Below are 25,957 nucleotides of genomic sequence, written 5' to 3' on the forward strand. Positions count from 1 at the left end.
TCAGAAAGAGAAAGACAAATACCATATGATGTCACTTACATCTGGAATCTAATATATGGCACAAATGAACCTTTCCACAGAGAAGAAAATCATGGACATGGAGAACAGTCTTGTGGTTGCCAAGGGGGAGGAGGTGGGAGTGGGATGGATTGGGAATTTGGAGTTAATAGATGCAAACTAATGCCTTTGGAATGGATAAGCAATGAGATCATGCTGTATAGCACTGAGAACTATATCTAGTCACTTATGATGGAGCATGATAATATGAGAAAAAAGAATGTATACATGTATGGGTAACTGGGTCACCTTGCTATACAGTAGAAAATTGACAGAACACTGTAAACCAGCTATAATGGAAAAAATAAAAATCATTATTTTAATAAAAGAAAACACTTACATAATTGTTTTCAAACCTATTTTGGAATTAAGAAAATATAGTAAGGGAATATTTTGCAAGCTTTTAGTAAAAATTATAGGTAATTTTCTTCTGCTTTTGAGGTGTTTTAAAAATTTACTATAAGCTTGTTACTTTTTTTACCAAAATTTTTAAAAATGTTACCCGAAAATTTCAACTTGACAGTATTAAAGAAGGCTTATTCTTTATATCTAATTCTTCACTCAGTGAAATGGGGGGATGTTGCCTCTGGAGCTGAGGCTGAGTGAACACAATGGGATTCTGTTTGGTGTTGGAGGGGGGAGTCTGCCTGCTGCTAGCTGAAGCAGCCACTGCCAAACCTTCAGCAACAAAATCTGCAAAGAAGTTTGAGCAGGGACCCTATCCCCCAAACTAAAATTGGCTCAGAACCAGTACACCAGACACATACCTGATCCTTCAAGAACAAAATAAAACCTACATAAAGTACACAGACACACAAACAAAGCTGGTATATCTGCTATTTACTATAAATGTTCTTGGAAATTTTACTCACTGCCTAGAGGTCATTTAGGACACAAGTGCTGCATGCGTAGTTTTGGAGACCACATCAGTGTCCTCTCAATAGCAGCCATGTATAAACTAACCGCATAAGTAAACTGAGTATGACAAAAGTTTCCACTTCTTGGTTTTGTGCTCTCTCCTCAAACTGGTTCTCCTTTATATCATGTGCATTTTTTCTTAATTACCTCAATTCCTCAAACTTCCTCTTAGAAAGTCAGCCCTGGAGAATAATCTGAAATTGTAAATAAATTATATATCCACCAATAAATAAATTGTCAGGACCATTACAGTATGTATACATGATAGAATGTTTTGCCAGTAATACAAAAAATAGTATTGAAGACTGTCCCAAAATATAAGTAAAGACTTAAGATATGCTGTTTAGTGAGAAAAATAAGATTTCAGGAATTCCCATCGTGACTCAGTGGTTAATGAATCTGACTAGGAACCATGAGGTTGCAGGTTCAATCACTGGCCTTGCTCAGTGGGTTAAGTATCCGCATTTCTGTGAGCTGTGGTGTAGGTCACAGGCATGGCTCGGATCCGGTGTTACTGTGGCTTTGGCACAGGCCGGCAGCTACAGCTCCAATTAGACCCCTAGCCTGGGAACCTCCATATGCTGCGAACCTCCATACACACACACACACACACACACACACACACACACACACACACAACATATACACATATATTATACATATATATACATATGTGTGTGTGTATATGTGTATATATACACACACGCACATACATGACTGCGTCACTTTGCGGTACAGCAGAAATTAACAGAATGTAAATCAACTATAATAGAAAAAAAAATCTTTACAAAAAGAATACAAAAAAGAATGCTAAAAAAAAAAGTAATCAAAAGCCACAGAACAAAGATAACTCAAAGACCAGATGGCTTCACAGGTAAACTCTACCAAACACTGAAAGAAGAGATAATACCAATCCTTCTTAAACTCCTCTAAACAGAGGTATAAATATTGCCTAATTTGTCCAAAAGGCTAGTATTATCTTAATGCCAAAGCCAGAAAAATATATGAAAAGATAAGAAAACTATAGGCCAATATCCCTCATGAATATAGATAGAAAATCTTCAACAAATACTAAAAAACTGAATTCAGCAGCATATTGAAACAATGGTATTTGTTGTTGGGAATGCAGGGACAGTTCAATTTATAAAAATTAATATAATATACCACATTGGTAGATGAAGGAGGAGGAAAAAACACATGATCATCTCAATAGATGCAGAAAAAGTATTTGATAAAAGCCAAATAAACTTCTCATGACAAAAATGCTCAATAAACTAGGAATAAAAAAGAACTTCCTCAAATTGATAAAGCATATTTATGAAAAATGGAGAGTGTGAACTATACTCAGTGGTCCCCCTAAGTTCAAGAGCAAGACCAGATGTCTCTCAGAATATATTTTTAAAATCTTTTAATTGATAGCAAATTCCCAGTAGAAAAATGGACAAGACTGTTTAAAAGTCATTTCAGAAAAAGAGTATGTCCAAATATAACACAGAGTGTGTTTTCCTAAATTATTTTTTCATTTTTGGCTGCCCTGTCTTGCAGCATATGGAGTTCCTTGGTCAGTGATCAGATCCAAGCCACAATTGCAACCTCTGCCATAGATGCAGCAATGCCAGATCCTTTAACCTACTGTGTCCTGGTCACGCAGAGACACCAATGATCCTGTTGTACCACAGCAGAAACTCCCTAAATTTTTTTTTAAGGATATAACAAAGAACTGGCAAAAATAAACAAATGTAGAAAACGGGGATTGTCATATATGACAAGTGAGAGTGTACCTTTAGCAAACATTTTTTTAATACTTTGATGTTGTCTTTTAAAGGTGAACATATGCATTCCATAGGATTCAGCATGTCATATATATACAACATAATTATTTACAAATCTACACCAAGATATGCAGAATACTATTCATTACAATATTATTCATTACAGCCCCACACCAGAAGCAACCGAAATATCCCAACAACACCCTGTAATGTTTTATATGTATTCAAAGGAATACTATAGAGCAAGGAAAATTAATGAACTACAGTTAATGAAAGACCACAGATAAATCTCACATATTTAATATGAGTGAACAATTCCATACATAAAATGATGCTGTATGATTTCATTGTTATATGTTTCAATTAGGCAAATTGAAGGTATTAGAAATCAAGATAGAGGTTACTCTGGAAAGAGAAGTAGTAATAAGAAACGTCACAAGACTTCTAAAATGCTAGGTAATGTTCCATTTCTTTTATTCAAGAGGTTGCCAAATGGGTGTGTGTACTTTTAATAATTCAGTGAACTTTACAATTATAATATATATAGTTTTAGTTATAATGGTTTGAAATTTAAAAAAAAACTCTTAAGCCCTTTATTTTATTCTCTGCCCAACCACCTCCACTGAGCCTTTCTTACAGTGAAAGCCAAAGTCTTTATAATACCCTACACAGCCCTAAATGATTTGCCCTCATCTTAGCTCTCTGCTAGCATGTTCTGTTACTTCCCCATTACACTACATAGCCACAGCAGCCTTCTTGCTGTTTCTCCATCACATTATACTTTCTTCAGCCTTGTTTCTATGATTAACTATCCTTTTTGCCTGGAATGCAATTTTTCCAGGTATCCACAAAGTTTGTTCTCTCACTTTAAGATGTTGTTTAAATGTCGCCTTCTGTCACTTTCCTTTCTACTCTATTTAACAATCATAACTCTGTCATTCTAACATTCCCCACTCTCTGCTTTATTTTTTTCTCCATATTATTTTCTAATACATGTGTAATTATTTATTTATTTCTCCTCTGTTCAATAAAATGTAGATACTGCAAAGACAGGAGTTTGGGGGTTGTTTTCTATAAGAGACCTGAGATCTGAAATAGTTATTTGCATATTATATGCATTCCATAAAATATTTGTGGAATAAGTGAATGTCATTTAATTTTTTCCTTTTTTGAAATTACTATAGTTGATTTACAATGTTCTGTCAATTTCTGCTGTATGCAAAGTAACCAGTTATACATATACATACATTCTTTTTCTCACATTATCCTCCATCATGTTCCATCCCAGGTGATTGGATATTGTTCCCTGTGCTATACAGCAGGATCTCAAAACTACAATGAGGTAACACCTCACACTGGTCAGAATGGCTATCTTTAATAAGTCTACAAATAAAAAATACTGGAGAGAGTGTGGAGAAAAGGGAGCCCTCCTACACTACTGGTGGGAATGTAAATTGGTTCAACCTCTGTGGAAAAGAGTACAGAGGTACCTCAGAAAACTAAATATAGAACTACCATATGATCCAGCAATCTCACTCCTGTGCATATACCTGGGCAAAACATTTATTCAAAAAAATACATGCACTCCTATGTTCACTGCAGCACTATTCACAAGACAAGGAGACAACCTAAATGCCCATCAACAGATGAATGGATTAAGAAAATATGGTACATATACACAATAGAATACTACTCATCCATAAAAAATAACAAAAATGCCATTTGCAGCAATATGGGCGCAACTAGAGACTCTCATACTAAGTGAAGTCAGAAAGATAAAGACAAATACCATATGATATCACTTATCTGGAATCTAATATATGACACAAATGAACCTATCTACAGAAAATAAACAAACTCATGGACATGGAGAACAGACTTGTGGTTGCCAACAGTAAGGGGGAGGGAGTGGGATAGACTGGGAGTTTGAGGTTATTAGGTGCAAAATATTTTATTTAGAACAGATAAACAATGAGAGCCAATTAAATTTCTTAAGCCACTAACTTCTTTCCAGGTTTACTGACATATAACACTGTGCAAGTTTAAGGTTTATGACATGATGATTTGATACACATATATATCATAAAATGATTACCACAATAAGGCTATTTGATGCCTCAACTGCCTCACAAAATTATGTTTTCTTGGTTGGGGCAGGAAACATGAGATTTAAGATCTACCTTCTTGCCAAATTTCAAGTATATATTTATTAACTATAGTCACAAAGCTATACATTAGAATTTACTCATCCTTTTAAAAAAATTATTGGAGTACACTTGACTTACAGTGTTGTGATAGTTTCAGGGTTGTAGGAAAGTGAGTCAGTTATATATATATATATATACATACATATATATCCATTCTTTTTTCCCATTTAGGTTATTACAGAAACTTAAGTAGACCTCACTGTACAATACAGTAGGTCCTTGTTAGTTAGTTTACTATTCTATATATAGCATTGTGTATGTGTTAATCCATTCTTCCCAATTTGTCATGCCCCTCAAGGGTTTCCCATTTAGTAACAATAACTTTGATTTCAAAAGCTGTGAGTTCCTCTCTATTTTATAAAATGAGTTCTTTTGTATCATTTTTATTACATTCTACATATAAGTGATATTATATATTTGTCATTCTCTCTCTGACTTATATTATATAGTATGATAATCTCTAGGTCCAACCATGTTGCTGCATATGGCATTATTTTGTTCATTTTTATGGAGGGGTAATATTCCACTTTATATATATATATATATATATATCACATCTTCTCTATTCAATTCTCTGTTGGTGGACATTTAGGGTGCTTCCATGTCATGGCTATTGTACAGAAGGCTACAATGAACATTGGGGTACACGTATCTCTTTGAATTATGGTTTTCTCTGAATATATGCCCAGGAGTAGAATTGCTCCATCATATGGTAGTTCTATATTTAGTTTTTTAGGAAACTCCATGTTCTCCTTAATGGTTGCACCAGCTTACTTTCCCACCAACAGTATAGGAAGGTTCCCTGTTCTCCACACCCTCTCCAGCATTGTTGTATGGAAACTTTTTGATGATGGCCACTTTGAGTGGTGTGAGGTGATACCTCATTGTAGTTTTGATTTGCATTTCTCTAATAACTAGTGATGCTGAAGATCTTTCATATGCTTTTTGGCCATTTGTCTTTGGAGAAATGTCTGTTCGGATTTTCTGACCATTTTTAATTGGATTGTTTGGGGGATTTTTTATAGAGAGGTGTATGAGATGTTTGCCTGTTTTGTAGATTAATCAATCCCTCGTCAGATGCTTGTTTGGCAAAGATCTTCTCCCATTCTGTAGATTGTCTTTTGTTTATGGTTTCCTTTGTTATTCAAAATCTTTTAAGTTTAATTAGGTCCCATCTGTTTATTTTTGTTTTTTGTTTTTTCATTACTCGAGGAGATGGATCCAAAATGATATTGCTAAAATTTATGTCAAAGTGTGTTCTGCCTATGTATTCCTCTAGGAGTTTTATAGTATATAGTTTTATGTTTCAGTCTTTAATCCATTTTGAGTTTATTTTTGTATATGGTTTTAGAGAGAGTTCTAATTTCATTCTTTTATGTGTAGCTGTTCAGTTTTCACACCACCACTTACTGAAGAGAATATCTTTTCTCCATTGTATATTCTTGCCTCCTTGTGATAAATTAGTTGACCACAGGTCCATAGGGTTAGCTTTGTGCTATCTATGCTTTCCATCTATCTATAGTTCTGCTTTTGTGCCAGCACCACACTGTTTTGATGACTGTAGCTTTGTAGTATATCTGAAGTCAGGGGACCTGATTCCTTCAGGTCTGTTTTCCTTTCTCAAAATTGCTTTTACTATTCAGGGTCTTTTTTGTTTCCATACACATTTTAAAAAAATCTTGTTCTAGTTCTGCGAAAAAATTCCGTTGTTAATTTGATAGGCTTTGTATTGAATCTGTAGATTGCCTTGGGTAGTACAGTTATTTTGATGACATTGATTCTTCCAATCCAAAAGCATGGTACGTCTTTCCATCTGTTGGTGTCATCTTTGATTTTCTTCACAGCATCTTATTGTTTTCAGAGTACAGGACCTGCGCCTCTTTAGGTATGTTAACTGCTATGTACTTTATTTTTTTGATATGATGGTAAATGGGATTGATTCCTTAATTTCTTTTTCTGATCTTTCATTGATAATGTATTGAATGCAAGAGTGTTCTATGCATTTTGTATCCTGTAACTTTACCAAATTGACTGATGAATGTTCATAGATTTTTGATAGCAATTCAGGATTTTCTAAGTATAGACACAGATTTTCTATGTCATCAGCAAACAGTGACAGTTTTACTTCCTCTTTTCTAATTTTGATTCCTTTTATTTCTTTTTCTTCTCTGATTGCTCTGACCTCCAAAACTATGTTGAATAAAAGCAGTGAGAATGGATATCCTTGATCTTAGGGGAAATGCTTTCAGCATTTACTGTTGAGAATGAGGTTAGCAGAGGGTTTGCCATATATAGCTTTTATTATGTTAAGTTAGGTTCCCTCTATGAACACTTTCTGGAGAGGATTTTTTGTTTTCTTTTGTTTTTTCTGATCAAAAAAATGGGTATTGAATTTTGTCAAAAGCTTTTTCTGCATCTACTGAGTGATCATGTGAATTTTAGTCTTCATTTTGTTAATGTGGTGTATCACAGGGATTGATTTGCAGATATTTCAGAATACTTGCATCCCTGGGATAAACTCCACTTGGTCATGGTGTATGATTCTTCAAATACATTGTTGGATTTGCTTTGCTAACATTTTATTAAGGAGTTCTGTGTCTAGGTTCATCAATGAGATTGTCCTTTAATTTTCTTTTTTTTCTGCTATCTTTGTCTGATTTTGTTATCAGGGCATTGGTGGCTTCACTATCACCAGAGTATAAGCTTGGCAGTCAGAACTTACTCATATGATAGCTAGAAGTTTGTACCCTTTAGCCAACACCTTCCCACTTCCTTCATATCCACTGTCTTCAGCAATCATCATTCTACTCTCTATTTTTATGAGATTTAGCTGTCAACTCTTTTTGCTGTAACTAAAATGCAACTCCAATGTCTCTAAAAAACTATGCAAGTACAAATATATGATGGGCAAAGAATGATTTCTTCTTCTTCAAAATAAATACAGGGAACCTAGTGATAAAGCTTCCTATTGCCATTACAATGACATCCCAATTATTACTTAATTATTCCCTAGGAACCTTCAACTATACATGGATATAAAAGCATAAAAAAATAGAATCTCTTTCCACATTTTCACTATTCTTTTGTGAATAGTAAGACTTGGTGCTGGATTATGAGTAAGTGAAAATTGAAAATGATCTTCTCTTTTAAACAAATACTAACAAAGTACCAAGAGAAACCCCCAAATCCCCAAAGGTCATGATGCAAGCAGGTCTGTAAATATATTACCTTCATCTGTGCTCTCATCTTCACCACAACCATGTGCCTTGAAGCTGGAGAAAAAATATCCTGCAGGGTGCACCCTTTACAACCCATGAAAGATTATAAACTGCATCATCCAATTTCTTGCAAGTCCCTCACATGCCCTCTGCTCCATGGAGTAATACTTCATCTCCCATCTCTGAACCTCTTCTCAGCATTCATCCAAGCAGTGAGTGGAAACTCTACCTTGAAAGCCACATGTGATCCAATTTTTTACAAAAGTGATTTTATAGGAAGTATTTCTTCTTATCTTTGAGGAAGCTGAAAATATTTCATAAGAACAAAATGCTGGCAATCAACTCTAAAAATACAGATTTCCTCCTTGTTTCCTTAAGTTTTGGAAGATATTTTTCACTCAGTTCATTTTCTTTCTAAGAGATGAATGAGAGAGAGAAACCAAGAGGCTTAGGATTTCTACTGAAAATGCCTATTAACTCATAAACTACTGGAGAAGGATTTATTTTGATGAGTTCTGATGCCTGGTAAGTAGAGGAAATATGGCAAATCTTTTATTTAAGAGATACCTTCTTTCCCAAGCCCACATATTGTTCCTCAGTCCCATTAGATTAATGCACCCTGGTTTAACATGTATTAATTCTTCTTGAAGTAACAATTTTCAGCATGCATGAGTTTGTTTTTCTTTTTTCTTCTTTTGTATATTCAAGATTTACTCTAAATCTGTCATTGGACAATCACCATCCTCAGGAAATAGTCCAAAGCAAAAAGGGTAAGTATCAATAATGATTTAAAACAAATCCTTTGTCAATGACTTTTCTCTACATAAATACATCAAAATGACTGACACTAGGATCCTGAGTAAAAAGAACAGGAATGTCTAAAGGACAGAGAGATAATCTACTGAAATATAAACACATCTTTCAAACAAGGTATTAGGAGATATGATTCTTCAAAACCCGAGTGAATAAGTGAATTCTGTCTTTAAAATCATTAACAAACTATTTGAGACAACATAGAGAGCCAAGAATTTTGCTGGCTTAATTTACTACATCTATATTTACATATTCCAAAGGGTAATGGGGATCTATAAATAGTAACAGTTCCTTCAATTTAGGTGCCATCTCAATCATCAAATAAAAGAGTTAGCAATCTATGTGGCCGGCCTTAGGACTCCTGATATTATCTTCCTATACAGGACTATGTCAAGGACTTTCCAGACTCAAAGTCTTACATTCCCACCTTGAAAAGGCAACCTTGATTTATTAAATATTCCTTATGGAATCCAGAAGTATTTCCAGTAGTGGAAAAACAAATCAAAATTCAGCAAAAAAAAAATGTGTTAAAAATCTGCTGTTAACCTCCATGTGCACAAGCTCTGTCACAGCCACAGCTGTTTACACAGCACTCAAAAGCCTACACAACATAGTGAAGATGTTCATAAATATTTTGGGGGCTGAGTAATAATATTCCATTACACTGTAATGTTATTGGTACAATAATATATGTGGTAAAATTTTATTATTTTATGGCTTATTAGTCCATGTATCAATATACCACATCTTTTTTATTCATTCGCCTCTTGATGGACACTTGAGTTGCTTCTATATCTGCCATTTGCAGCAGTGTGGATGGACCTAGAGAATATTCCATTATGGAAATAAGTCAGACAAAGACAAAAGGCTGTATGATACTAACTTGTATGTGGAATGTAAACAATAATACAAATGAGTGTATATGGCAAAATAGAAACAGAATCATAGATATGGAAAACAAACAAGTGGTTAACAGTGGGGAGACGGAAGGGGGAAGGAAGATCATGTTGGGGTATAGGATTAAGAGATAAAAACTAGTATAAATAAAACACATAAGCAGTAAGGATCTATTATATAGAACAGAGAAATATATCTATTAGCTTGAAATAACTTTTATTGCAGTATAATCTGTAAAAACACTGAATCGCCATGCTGTACACCTAAAATAATTCAAAACTGTCAATCAAAAAGAAAGAAAGCAATATTTTTGAATGATGTATTTAGCCGAATGTAGTAAGTTGGAGCAAGGCTGAGGAAACAGAAGAGTTCAGTTTTGATTCAATGACAACCACCTGGGATGGAAGCAGCCAGAGGGAGAGAAGGGAGACCTTTCTTGTTTCATTTTTAAGGCCAAGATGGGCTTAATAAGATAGTGGGATGTAAAAAGATACCAAAGTTCTGTCTAAAATGAAGGACATGGAAAGGGGCTATGAATAAAGCATTATGAAAATCCTCACAGACACATTACATATATATATAATTTATTATATATTATTTTTTATTATATTTATTATTATAGATTACTATATATATATACAATTTTTCTTGCAACTAACTTGACATTGGATACCATATCAGGCACACTGAACTTGTCCAGTCACTGAGACAGGCTGCTCTTCCTTTTCTTAATTGTCACATTCAGAATATTACACCTTGAGTAAGCTGGAGGAACTGAAAGTGAGAATGAGATTTAGGTTCTACCATGGCACATTGGAACAGAGTGCTTTACAAAAACTTGCTTTCTGTTTTATTATTATATCTTCTTTAAATCATAAAGAAACAAGTATTCTTGGTACTGTTGAAAGAACCCATGCACAGAAATATAAGATCAATAGTGTGGGTAAACAAATGAAAGAGGAGACTAATACAGGTAATTCATCAGAATCACTAGAGTCTGAATCATGAATGTCATAGTTATAGTCGCTTAAGGAAAAGTCTGTTAAAAACTTATAAAAGATAAAGGCAGTAGGTGTTTTCAGGAAGAATCTGCACACTCCACTGAAGTGCAGTATCCATTATCATCTCCATGTCTTCCAGAATAATGAATGTGTCCGGCAGAGAAACTACCCACACCGTTAGCCACTTTATCCTCCTCGGCTTCCCCTCACACCCACGAATGCAGCTTCTCTACTTCGGGCTCTTCTCAGTAGCCTACACCCTGACCCTGATGGGGAACACAGCCATTGTCTGCGCTGTGCAGTGGGATCGGCGCCTTCACACCCCCATGTACATCCTCTTGGGGAACTTCTCTCTCCTGGAAATATGTTATGTCACCACGACTGTCCCTAACATGTTGGCCAACTTCCTGTCCACAAGCAAGTCCATCTCCTTTGTGAGCTGTTTTGCACAGTTCTATTTCTTCTTCTCTTTCGGGTGTGATGAGGGCTTCTACCTTTGCATCATGGCCTTTGACAGGTACCTTGCCATCTGCCGTCCTCTGCACTACCCACGCATCATGACAAAACAACTGTGCACTGGCCTCATCGTCTTTGGGTGGTCCTGTGGGTTCATCCTCTTCCTAACCCCGGTCGTTCTCATTTCTCAGTTGCCCTATTGTGGCCCAAATGTCATCAACCATTTCATGTGTGATCCTGTCCCATTGATGATGCTGTCCTGTTCTGAAGACACCACCACACAACTCATTTACTCTACTTTCAATTCCATTTTCATGACTGGCACCTTTCTTTTCATCCTCTGCTCCTATGCTCTGGTGATTCTGGCTGTGCTAAGGATGCCCTGGGCAGCGAGCAAGCGCAAGGCTTTCTCCACTTGTGCTTCTCATCTGGCTGTGGTAATCTTGTTTTTTGGCTCTGTTATGGTGATGTATGTTAGCCCTGGATCAGAACACCCAGTGGAAATGCAAAAACTTGTGACTTTATTTTATTCTGTGATAACACCTTTATGCAATCCTCTAATTTATAGCCTCCGGAACAAGGAGATGAAGGCTGCCCTAAAGAAAGTCTTTGGGAGTGAAATATCTGTTCATAAAACATAAATCAGAAGTCATAGTGAACCAAGTACCAACACAACCTACCTTAATAAGATATAAGCAAGATATTTTTCTAGAAAATGTAATAATATTGCAAGGGAATTATTATGATAAAACCAATAATCATCATAAAAATCACTCACTACATGATGGATTAACCTTAGTTAAGAAATGAAGTTGGGAGTTCCCGTCGTGGCGCAGTGGTTAACGAATCCGACTAGGAACCATGAGGTGGCGGGTTCGGTCCCTGCCCTTGCTCAGTGGGTTAACGATCCGGCGTTGCCGTGAGCTGTGGTGTAGGTTGCAGACGCGGCTCGGATCCCACGTTGCTGTGGCTCTGGCATAGGCCGGTGGCTAAAGCTCCGATTCGACCCCTAGCCTGGGAACCTCCATATGCCGCGGGAGCGGCCCAAGAAATAGCAGCAACAACAACAACCACAACAACAACAACAACAACAACAAAGACCAAAAAAAAAAAAAAAAAAGAAATGAAGTTGTCTTAAGAATATTGACCTTTTCATTATACCTGAGTTCATCAAGAGAAGTATAAATCTGCTTTGTATTTCAGAATTGGAAAAACATATAAGGATGTTATATAGGTCATAAACTTGTTTTGAGATTAACACTCTAAGCAGATTCTCCTTGACTGGTAATTACTGACTAAAACAAAGAATTTCGGTATGAAAGTCATCCAGACTTACAGGTGTGATCTTCCACTCTGATACATGTTTTTACTCTAAGGATTGTAAAGAAACAAATAGCCTTAGCTGGATGTGAAGCTGTGAGTCAGAAAGTACCCAAAATAAGAGTTAGGAATTTAGTGGGTAGAGGTTATTTTCATAGGACTAAGATAGATGATAAATGTAAAGGGCCAGGCATTAGTCACAACTCAACTCCTCTGCTGCAAATCCAATATCAATTGACAGGTTTTAGGACCATATTTTGTTTCAGTATTTTGCCATCTAACATATTTAAGTGTTATCCAAAATGTCTCCAACAATCTTCTCTTCTTTAGAATATATAATTACAACTGTAGGTTTGATTATAAATTGTATTTTTACCATTAGCTACCTATTTTTTAAAGATGACTCTATAAAATGTAACATAACGCAAGAGGAAAATAAAATGCAATTTACAGAGCTACATTTACAGCCTTCAGAGAGTCACCTTTTCCACAAAGTAAAGTACAATTATAATTGGACTTTCTTTAAGAAAGAACCATGGATTTGAGGTTGTCTGCACATGGAGGGACAGGATTTCTGGGAGTTCAATAACAGAAGGAAAGTTTTCTTTACCCTATTTCATAGCAGCAAAGTGGACTGAATGGCTGAACAACTGCCTGGATTAATTATTTACATAAGCAAAAAACCTTAAGAACATCATCCAAAACATCTTTAACATAGATATAAGATGCTGATGTTTTCCTGAGTATTCTAATTATGATTTCCCTCTGGGTACTTACGGCTTGTTCATTCTACAGTCATCTACCTTTACTGACAGATAGGGGAAAGAGATGAAAGTGTGGTGATTAAAAGGTACTATTGCTTCTAAATGTGTGTGGTTTCTGCATTTGTTACCAACTTTGAGGTAATAATTAATTAGGCTCTTTGCAACTCAGACTTCTCATATCAGGAAGACTTTCACCCCATATTTCAGGTTGCTGCCACTTAAAATGGAATGAAATCTATCTTTTTAGTAACTTTTGCTCAGTTCAGGACTTACATATTAAGAATATAGTGATAAAATCCGAACTTTGAATTTGTCTCATTTGTTTTAGGAGATGAACTATTTATAAGGATACAAACAATAATCTATCTTACTCAATAGACAATTTCTTGTCTTCACAATTTCCCTCAGAAACTTCCCTACACTACTATCAAAAAGTTACATTCTGTCTAAACCATAAAATAAATTCTTACTTCCTCAGGTACAGAAATCAGCCTTGCAGCCTACTTCATTTATTTCAATAACATGTACTATAATTTCTAAGCATGTATCTGCTGATAATCACTGAAATAAACAAAGTATATAAAATATCTCCAAGTTTTCCAATATGTGTTTCTAGGAAAAATCCATGTAAAGTTAATAGGAAAAGGAAAAAATATCTGTTCAATTTTGTTAAGTGCCATATTTAAATAAAGCAAGTAATGGATTATGCCAAATTAAGCAAATTCATGAAGTCTTCAAGACATTATAAGCATTATGAATCTCCCAAATACATACATTGGAATGCAACTTTATCCAACTTTGACAGGGTAACTTCCTTTTCTCCAAAATCACCTCATGAGATTATTTCACTAAATGTTTTGAGAAGAGTCACTTTATTTATTATATACAACCCTCTGGAGCAAGTTATAATCAATTCCATGCTAAAAAAAAATTTGAAAACTAACAGTTTTAGTGAGGTTCAGGGATTTCCCAAATATCCCACAACAACTAAATGATAATGGAACCAGAAGTTTATTGTAGAAGATGCTGTTGGTGAGCTTCTTTTTCAGCTGCAGTTGTACTGAATAATTCCACATGCATTTTAACTCAGAGTAACAGTGTTCCCCTGGAAAAGCACCACATAGCTTTCAAATTTCTGCCTCAGAGGTTCTCAGAAGTCACCAGAGCTCCACAGCCTATACATAAGCGCAGCCCTGAAATGTTTTGGGATCAGTACAGATGGATAAATGCATAAAACATCTGCCTATTCCCTATGTGTTTCAGAGGCCTTGAAATCCAGTCTTCTTCTGCAGTGGCTTTCCCTCTCCCTCTCTTACTCTCTCTACTCCTTCTTGCTCTCTAAGATCACCTTATATGTAACATCTGCACCCAAATTCCTATATAGCTCTGCTTTCATGAAAGTCCTTATGAACACAACTGGTATATACAAATCAAACTCCAAGATCCTTGAGAGACAGCGGGATCTCCAGTGCAGGGAGTAAGTCACATGGTGATAACCCCTAGTAAAGAAGAGAATCTCTTTCACTAAGATTTTCAACTCTGATAAGCTGGAAGAAGTCACAAGTAGAAGGAAAAGTACTATCTATGCAATAGCTCTAGCATTTAAATAGGATGGAGACAATGGTAATTATAAGAGCTATGGAATTATGAACTCTTTTATTTCCTTTTTTAACTCAGTTTTATTATTTCAAAGGTAGTCCATAATTTCTTTTTTAAAAATTCATTGGAATTTATTATATTTTTAGCTGTACAACCATCAGTACAACATAATTTTACAACATTTCCATCCCAAACCCCCAGTCCACACATCCCTACCGCCCCAAGCTTTTTATTTTTTGACATATTTAAGAAAGAAGTGTAAACTCTGGCAGACAAATTATCATGTCAGAGCACATCTCTAAAATAAAGGATAAGTTGCTATACTTTGCAACCCTGCTACTAAGAAAGAGGCACAGGACTTGGTGGGATATTTTAGATGTCGATAAAACTGAATTTGTTTGTTTTTCCTTGGGTTTGGGGGGGGGGGTTGGGGTTTTTACGTTTATTAGAGTGTAGCTGACTTACAGTTTTGTATTGGTTTCAGGAGTACAGCAAAGGGAATCAGTTATACATATACATATAACCATTCCTTTTTCTCATATAGGTTATTACAGAATATTGAGTAGACTTCCCTGTGCTATACAGTAGTGTTATCTATTTTATGTATAGTAGTGTGTATATGTTAATCCCAAACTTCTGATTAATCCCTCCTACCCCCCACCATGGTTTCCATTTGGGTAACAACCAAATTTGTGGATTACTGCTATGATACATTTATCAAGTGACTTGGAATGATATTGAATTTTAGTGGGACCAAGAGCAAAAAGAAATCTCCACAGGCTGCTCTTCATGTTCCCCTGCTGAGCAGCAGGTTATGTAGATAATAGTATGATGTGATAAGCATCATTAGACCGGTACAGCACATCCTTTAATTCCTTGAATAAGGTCACACTTTTTATTACATAGAACTACTTACCATTTGCAAAAGATATCATGATTTACATTGGAAAAAAGACCTGCACATCTAACTTTGAGAAATCAGGTGGCAATGCAAACAAAGCTTTCCATGATGTGCAGGGTACTGTCACATCTACCAAAGTCATAAATTCAGGTTAAAAACAGCAGCAATACGTGGTGCATCAGAAATGGTACATTAGTGTGTCCAGGCAGATTCAAAAGACATATCACCTATTTCTGCTGCGCAAACACCTCTTCCTTAGTTTACACCTATGGTTTCATAATGGATTTCCAACAACCGGTAAATGAAGAAAGAAGAAACTCAGTCCTCATAACCATATGAGCCAGAAATAGATGGCTGCTGCATCCAGCCTAACTCAGAAGCTGACTATATCCAGATGTTTAGGACAAGTTCTTTCAGTACGCAGAAATGAAAAACATAAACTTACTTTTTCAGTTGTATGATGTAAAAACAAAACAACACTAAGGTAAGTATAGTCATGAGCTCTTGGGCTATAACAAATGCTTTTTCTGGTCAGGCAGGGATTTGGAAGAAAGAAGAGAGAAAATCAGAGAGGAGAGGATTCAAAGATGGAAAGATATCCCACGCTCCTGGATTGGAAAAAATTAATATTATAAACATGGCCATATTACCCAAAGCAATCTACACATCCAATGCAATCCCTATCAAATTACCCATGACGTTTTTCACAGAACTAGAACAAACAATCCAAAAATTTATATGGAACCACAAAAGACCTAGAATTGCCAAAGCAATCCTGAGGAACGAAAACTCTCCCAGACTTCAGGCAATATTACAAAGTCATAGGCATCAAGACAGTGTGGTACTGGTACCAAAAGAGACACACAGACCAATGGAACAGAAGAGAGAACCCAGAAATAAACCCTGACACCTACGGTCAATTAATCTTTGACAAAGGAGGAAAGAATATAAAATGGGAAGACAGTCTTTCCAGCAACTATTGCTAGGAAACCTGGACAGCTGCATGTAAATCAATGAAACTGGAACACACCCTCACACCATGCACCAAAAAAAACTCAAAATGGCTGAAAGTCTTAAATGTAAGACAAGACACCATCAAACTCCTGGAAGAGAACACAGGCAAAACATTCTCTGATATCAAACTTACAAATGTTTTCTCAGGTCAGTCTCCCAAGGCAACAGAAATAAAAGCAAAAATAAACCAATAGGACTTAAACTGACAAGCTTTTGCACAGCAAAGGAAACCATTAAAAAAAAAAAAAAGACAACTTACAGAATGGGAGAAAATCATCTCAAATGATGTATTAATCTCTAAAATATACAAACAACTTATACAAATCAACACCAAAAAAGCCAATAAGCCAATGGAAAAATGGGCAAAAGATCTGAATAGACATTTCTCCAAGGAAGATATACAGATGGCCAACAAGCACATGAAAAAATGCTCAACATCACTGATTATTAGAGAAATGCAAATCAAAACAATAATAAGGTACCACCTCACACCAGTGAGAATGGCCATCATTAATAAGTCCACAAACAACAAATGCTGGAGGGGGCATGGAGAAAAGGGAACCCTCCTGCACTATTGGTGGGAATGTAAGTTGGTGCAACAATTATGGAGAACAATATGGAGGTACCCTAGAGAATTATTCATAAAACTACCACATGACTCAGAATTCCCACTCTTGGGCATGTATCCAGACAAAACTAACCTTGAAAAAGACACATGCACCCATATTTTCATTGCAGCACTATTCACAACAGCCAAGACATGGAAACAACCCAAATGTCCCTCAACAGAGGAATGGATTAAGAAGATGTGATATATACACATACACAATGGAATACTACTCAGCCATAAAAAAGAATGAAATAATGCCATTTGCAGCAACATGGATGGAACTAGAGATTCTCATATTGAGTGAAGTCAGAAAGTCAAACACCATATGATGTCAGTTATATCTTGAATATAATATATGGCACAAATGAACCTTTCCACAGAGAAAAAAATCATGGACATGGAGAACAGACTTTTGGTTGCCAAGGGGGAGGGGGAGGGAGTGGGATGGACTGGGAATTTGGGGTTAATAGATACAAACAACTGCCTTTGGATTGGATAAGCAATGATATCCTGCTGTATAGCACTGGGAACTATATATAGTCACTTATGATGGAGCATGATAATGTGAGAAAAAGGAGTGTATATGTATATGTGTAACTGGGTCACCTTGATGTACAGTAAAAAGTTAACAGAACAGTGTAAACCAGATATCATGGAAAAAAATAAAAATCATTAAATTAAAAAATCTTTAGAAAAGAAAAAAGAAAAGAAAATCAGAGAGGAAAGAGGAATGTGGATAGCACTATGGGAATTGACACAAAGTGTGCAAATCTTAGCATTTCATACCAATGCCCACTGCAGTGGATGAAAACCAAGTGAATAGAATGATTCATATTGCACACCAGGTAGCTTTTATCATTGTCATCCCAGTGTTTGCACAATATGTTCACAAAAGGAGGAGCCATAATTGTAGGGTTGAGATTATGCATGAGACCAAAACATGAGCTTCTACCAAGGTTGACGTAGTTATCTAACTAGTTACCTAACTATCTAACAAATGACCAGGCAGCCAGCAGTAGAAATTGATTCTGAACCATCAACATGATCTTAACTGAGAAGAAGAAGCAGGCCACTTGATGGTAAGTTGATTACATCAACTCCTTCCTTAATAGAGAAGTGATGATTATCCTTTCTGAAACTGCCACTAACCCTGGAAACAGGTTATGTATGCTTCCCTTTTAATAGCTAGCCACATTTTCTATTCACAAAAACAGACATTTCAATTCTACATCTTACATATTATCAATATATATTCTCAAAGTGTGAATATATTCCTAAGCACAAAATCAAAGTATAAACCATTAGGAGAAAGACTGATAAATATGATTAAATAAAAAATAACTTTGGTTTAAAAAATTACTATATATACTGAACAGGCAAATGCCAAAATGGTAAAAGTGAGTATTTATAAAATATAAATAATTATTTTAAATCAAGAAAAATGAACACATGAATAGAAAATGACTGATATACATAAATGGGAAGAAAGGGAAAGAAAGGCAAAATGAGCCATAAAATATTTTACATTCAACCTTATTTCTAATTAATTAAACACACATTAAAATAATGACATATTACTTTAAAATATTCATAATGGTAATTTGCAGAAAGAATTATAATAGCCTGTGTGTGTGTTTGAGAAATGTGAGAAAAATGAGCATTCTTACTACCTGCTAGTTGGACTGTAGCAACTAAAATAGCAACAGATTCACTCTAGTTTGTATACTTTAAAAAGTATATTCCAAAACAACATGTATGATATGATCCACTTTTAATGTAAACATAGAGAAAGATACACATCAAATGTCAATGTTACATCCTTTTTTGTTCTGATTTTTTAGGTTCTCAATAATGATATATAGCCTAACTTTCATAATTTAAAGATTTTTTTTAAATGAATCAACATTTTGAGAGAACTCAAGAGGAAAAAAATCACAAAACACTTCTCAAAAAACAATGTGAATGTAGACGCAACAGTAGAGGGAGTGAGGAAAGCTATGAGTATAACTGAAGTATTTTTCACATAATCCAGGATGCCTGCCACCAAACTTATTAAAATTCTGTTTCTGCCCAAGTTATTGAGCCAGAGATTCTACTTCTCACCCTGAGATTAACAGTCACTTTAAAGATGCATGTGAGACTCTCAAAATCCCAGAAAATTTTCAAAATCTTCAACAGCAATATCTTCTCAGATCCACTTCCCAGAGTAATGACAATAAAAACAAAAATAAACAAATGGGACCTAATGAAACTTAAGTTTCTGCACAGCATAGGAAACCCTAAACAAAACAAAAAGACAACCCACGGAATGGGAGAAAACATTTGCAACTGAAACGACTGACAAGGGATTAATCTCCAAAATTTATAAACACCTCCTGCAGCTCAATATCAAAAAAATTAACACCATCAAAAATTTGGCAGAAGATCTAAACAGACAATTCTCCAAAAAACACATATGGATGGCAAAAAAAAAGAAAGAAAGAAAAGATGTTCAACATCACTAATTATTAGAGAAATGCAAATCAAAACTACTATGAGGTACTACATTACACCAGCCAGAATGGCCATCATCAAAAAGTCTACAAGCAATAAATGCTAGAGAGGGTGTGGAGAAAAGGGAACCCTCCTGCACTGTTAGTGGGAATGTAAATTAGTGCAACCACTAAGGAAAACAGTATGGAGATTCCTCAAAACACTAAAAACAGAATTACCATATGATCCAGCAATCCTACTCCTGGGCATCTATCAGGAGAAAACCATGACTCAAAAAGATACGTGTACCCCAGTGTTCACTGTAACACTATATACCAAAATATGGAAGCAATCTAAATGTCCACTGACAGAGGAATGGATAAAGAAGATGTAGTACATATACACAGTGGAATATTACTCAGCCATAAAAAGGAATGAAATAATGCTATTTGCAGCAACATGGATGGACCTAGAAATCATCATGCTAAGTAAAGTTAGTCAGACAGTGAGACACAAACATCATATGTTATCACTTATATGTGGAATCTAAAAAAATGATGTAATGAACTTATTTGTAGAATAGATAGAGACTCAAAGACTTTGAAAAACTTATGGTTACCAAAGGAGACAGGTTGTTGGGGAGGAATAGACCGGAGGTTTGGGATGGAAATGTCCTAATATTAGGTTGTGCTGGTAGTTGCACAACTATAAATATAATTAAGTTCACTGAATTTTATTTTTTTAAAAAGGGGAAAGGGAGAGAGAGAGGATTAAGATGGCAGAATGGAAGAAATGGAGCTCAACTTCTCACCTAAAAACAGCAAAATTCACAACTAAAGGCTGAGCAATCTCCACCCAAATGTACTAGAAACCTTAAAAAAGATACCCTACTCCAGAAGAAAAAGAGGAGGCCACATCAAGAGGTAGGAGGGGTGATTTCGTGATATGAAAAACCCCATACCTCCCGGGTGGGAACCTCCACAGACTGAAAGCTAACTGGTTCACAGAGACTCACCTACAGGAGTGAGAGTTCTGAGCCCCACATCAAACCCTCACATGCAGGGATCTGGCACAGGGAGAAAGAGCCCCTGGAACATCTGGCATTGAAGGCCAGTAGGGCTTGTGAGCAGGAGCTCCACAGGACTGGGGGAAACAGAGACCCCATTCTTAAAAGGCACACACGGACTTTCACATGCACTGGATCCAGGACATAGGAATCCAGGTCAAACCTGACTGCAGTTCTTGGAAAACATCCTGGGAAAACAGGGGTGAATGTGGCTTGTTGTGAGGGAAGGACATTGAAGGCAAAGCTATCGGGAATATTCAGCAGTTGCCTTTCTCTGGAGGTGGCCATTTTGAGAAAATCTGGCCCCACCTGTCAGTCAGCACTGAGAAGCCCAAGGGCAAACAACAATCCAGGTGGGAATCACAGCCCCACCCCTCAGTAAACAGGCTACCTAAAGACCCCTCAGGCACACAGCAGCCTCTAATCTCATCCAGAGACTAAGCTCCACCCACCAGAGGGATAGGAATCAGCTGCATCTACCAGTGGGCAGGCATCAGCCCCTCTCATCAGGAAGCCTACAGCAAGCCCCCATATCGACTTCAGCCACAAGGGGGGCAGACACCAGAAGTAAGAGAGGCTACAACTTTATTTATTTATTTATTTTTGTCTTTTTGCCATTCTTTGGGCCGCTCCCACGGCATATGGAGGTTCCCAGGCTAGGGGTCAAATCGGAGCTGTAGCCACTGGCCTATGCCAGAGCCACAGCAACGCAGGATCCGAGCCGTGTCTGCAACCTACACCACAGCTCATGGCATTACCGGATCATTAATCCACTGAGCAAGGGCAGGGACCGAACCTGCAACCTCATGGTTCATAGTCGGATTCGTCAACCACTGTACCACAATGGGAACTCCATACAACTTTATTATCTGTAAAAAGGCCACCACACCAAAAACCTATAAAAATGAAAAGACTGAGAACAATAACTCAGATAAGGGAGAAAGGAAAAACCCCAGAAAACAGCTAAGCAATGAGGAGATTCTCACCCTCCAAGAAAAAGACTTTAGATTGTTGATGCTGAAGATGATGCAAGACATTGGAAATAAACTGGAGGCAAAGATGGATAACTTACAGGAAACACTGGCCAAAGAGATACAAGATATAAAACTTAAGCAAGAAGAGATGCAAAATACAATAATGGAAATAAAAAATGCACTAGAAGCAGCTAACAGCAGAATATAGGAGGCAGAAGAATGAATAAGTGAAGTGGAGGACAGATTAGTGGAAATTAGGGATGCAGAACAGAAAAGAGAAAAAAGATTGAAAACAAATGAAGAGCATCTCAGAGAACTCTGGGACAACGTGAAACGCACCAACATCCATATTATAGGGGTGCCAGAAGGAGAAGAGAGAGAGAGAAGGGGACAGAAAATATATTCCAAGAGATAATAGCCAAAAACTTCCCTAACATGGGAAAGGAACCACTCCCTCAAATCCAGGAAGCACAACCAGTACCATATAAAATAAACCGAGACACATAATAATCAAACTGACCAAAATTAAAGACAAAGAGAAAATCTTGAAAGCAGCTAGGGAAAAGAAACAAATAACATACAAGGGAACCCCAATAAGGCTATCGGCGGATTTTTCAACAGAAACTCTGCAGGCCAGAAGGGAGTGGCATGATATACTTAACGTGATGAAAGGAAAAAACCTCCAACCAAGATTACTCTACCCAGCAAGGCTTTCATTCAGATGTGAAGGAGAAATAAAAACCTTCACAGATAAGCAAAAGTTGAGAGAATTCAGCAACACTAAACCAGCCTTACAACAATACTAAAGGAACCTCTCTAGGCAGAAAAGAAAAGGCCACAATTAGAAACAAAAATACTGCAAATGACAAGGCTCACCAGTAAAGGTATATATACAGTAAAGATACGAAATCATCCATGCAATTATACCACCAAAATCAGAAATCATGAGAAGAGGTGGGTACAAATGCAGGACACTGGAGATGAACTTGCAATTAAGAGAATAACAATTAAAACAATCTCATATACCTATAGACTCTTATATCAAAACTTCAGAATAACTGCAAACCAAAAAACTACAATTGATACACAAACAAGGAATCTCTGGAGAATAAATATATCTCATAGTAATTAAGTGCATAATCCACCATGAGGAGGGTCATTTGACATCATTCTTGGATTGCTGAAGTCTCCTTAAATCTGATTCTGATTTCCTCTCCATCAAAGAACTTATGATAACTATAATTAAATAATTCAACTGTACAATTAAATAATACAGTTCTATAATTGTGTTATTAATAACCATTTCTCTCCATGGTACAATGTAAGGTCTATGTCTTGCTTATCACATCACATAGATTGGTGTAATGCTTATACTGAAGAATGAATAAGATGTAACAAATTGTGAGGACATATTTATATAGTTACACTGTTTTTTAACCAACTTATGCATTTTACATTTTACTTATTTTCAGAGGGTGTATTATTTTTGTTATTCTTACCAGTTATTCTTTTTATTATGCTATATAAAATATTTAATGGTATATAAGGCTTTCTTTATAAATTTTAGTTGCATAATATACACAATTTTAATATAATGCTGATGTTTAAAGAAAAATTGAAATGTAAGAGATAATACTAAATAGTAAAGATGAAAGCCATACAAAATGGGATAAAGTACAGAATAAATTTCCTATGTCTCAGCATATTTTCCATTCCACTTTTCTAGAGGGAGTCACTTAATGTTTCTTAAGATCCATGATATAATAATCTGTTTGAATGTAATTGTGTTTAAATATATGTATTTTATTCTGTTAAAAAAATTGAAATAAAGGACAGAAGTGTGGTTGCCAGGGAAAAAAAGGGGGGGTGGAAGGGAATTAACACTGAAGGAAAAATTAATTACATTCACTTTCATTTAAAAATTAATTATATAATGTATAGGGCATGTTTGCAAAGAACAAAAGAAGCATAATGAAACTAAGCACTACCCATATCAACTCCAAAAGTTTTTTTTTTTTAATAGCATGATTCATTTACTTTTTTATTTTTATTTTTTAGGGCCACAATCACGGCACATGGAAGTTCCCAGGCTAGGGGTTGAATCAGAGCTTAAGCTGCCAGCCTATGCCACAGCCACAGCAACGTCAGATCTGAGCCATCCATGTCTGTGATCTACACCACAGCTCACACCAATGCTGAATCCTTCACCCACTGAGTGAGGCCAAGGATCAAACCCACATCCTCATGGATAATAGTCAGGTTCTTAATCCACTGAGCCACAACAGGAACTCCTGGAGCTGATGTTTTAAATCCAGAGGTTGTCTGGAGGTGTCAGCAAATCAGAGAGGCCATTACTAGGTGACAGTCTCACTAACAAATTCAGGGAAGCCTTTTCACCTTTGTGCTTATCACTGACAGCAAAATGCACTTGGGGATTGAGTGATGCACTGTGACTGTCCCTGCTGTTCCTGAGGGGTTGGTCTCCAGGGACAATATGTGGCCAGAAAGGGATGCATAATAAATAGAAAGGAGAGTTTCTTGCCACTTTACTCTTTTCTGCAGCTAAAGAGGATCCTTTGTGAAGATCAAACTCTGGCAGAGTATCATCAGGAACCGCAAATTCTGCACACCTACAGTCTCTAAGAGGGCTCAGATGGTAGCCCCTTGACTGCCTGCTTCAATGTCCACTGTGTGTGTTATTGCTTCAAAAAGAGGGCTGTGCATGCTCTTTTGTATTTCTTTCTATATTTTACAATATAGATGAAGTTGTTTGTAAAATAACATATTTTTTAACAAAGGCTTCATTCTTCCTCACGGGGCATCTCAAATGTCTATCCAGAATACAGTTGTTTAAAAAACCCAACAGGAAAATCTGAACACATCTCTGTTTTGCATTATCTTTCAGATAACAAGATGACAGAAGCCAGTGAGTTTCCTACCACTTCAAAGGAGATAAAACATTTTTAAGTAATGGGTGTTTATTTTCATTAGCTATAATTAAGATTGAACAGTAATATTTACAGTGAAAGGAAAAGTCAATATGTAGTCCCAGGAAGAATTCACAGTGACCCAAGGCAGGGAGAGAAGGACACCTGGTATGTTGAACTTTTAGAACAGTGAGGCAGGATCAGAGGGACCGTCAAAGACCAAGAAGGCTGCCCCTGAACTGGGAAAAGAAGGAAGGACATTCACAAGATTCCAAGTTGTATTAAAGGTAAGATTTGAAAGAAAAATCTTCCACTTCTTTCTCTTTTTCTTTGTGTGATACTTTCTTTTCTCCTACTTCAAATTTTGATTGACACCTGCTCATTCAAGAGCCACCTTCAAAACATCAAAGTCTACTTCTCAAGGGCTCCTATTCTCACCTTGATTCTAAGGTGACTTTACACTGATGCTAACCAAAAGTGAAAAGATTTCTCATTAAAATATAACCCCCCTGAAACACTCCTTCCACTCCTGTTCTTTCCTTATCACATTTATTTGTCCTGTTTACATGCAATCTTTTTTTTTTTTTTTTTTTTTTTTGTCTTTTTCTAAGGGCCACATTCATGGCATATGGAGGTTCCCAGGCTAGGGGTCGAATGGGAGCTGCAGCTGCTGGCCTGCACAACAGCCACAGCAATGCAGGATCCAAGCCACGTCTGCGACCTACACCACAGCTCACAGCAACACCGGATCCTTAACCCACTGAGTAAAGCCAGGGATCGAACCCGTAACCTCATGGTTCCTAGTTGAATTCATTAACCACTGCGCCATGACGGGAACTCCTGTTTACATGCAATCTTAACCACAGCAGTCAGTTCATGTAAGTAAAATTATCATCACACTAAAGAGTGTGGTGGTTCTTACTACATACACTTTAGCTAAATATCAAATAATAAAAATTTAGGTTGTCTAG

At 36.3% G+C, this 25,957-nt stretch overlaps 1 protein-coding gene and 1 long non-coding RNA gene across 2 annotated transcripts in view; one reads left to right on the top strand and one right to left on the bottom strand.

Moving 5' to 3' along the window:
* The window catches only part of LOC146401763 (uncharacterized), a 909,931-nt gene that overhangs the window by 215,258 nt on the left and 668,716 nt on the right, over positions 1 to 25,957 (bottom strand). The window lies entirely within an intron of this gene.
* On the top strand, positions 11,012 to 11,980 carry LOC100152940 (olfactory receptor 11G2-like). The gene has a single exon (XM_013978262.2). It carries the CDS (start codon positions 11,012 to 11,014, stop codon positions 11,978 to 11,980), a length of 969 nt encoding a protein of 322 aa, XP_013833716.2.

The sequence above is a fragment of the Sus scrofa genome, chromosome 7 (genome assembly GCF_054392235.1).
Source record: "Sus scrofa isolate SSC_HxYL_T2T_F1_AM1 chromosome 7, Sscrofa_HxYL_maternal_Yorkshire_Landrace_v2.0, whole genome shotgun sequence".
NCBI classification, from domain to species: Eukaryota; Metazoa; Chordata; class Mammalia; order Artiodactyla; family Suidae; genus Sus; species Sus scrofa.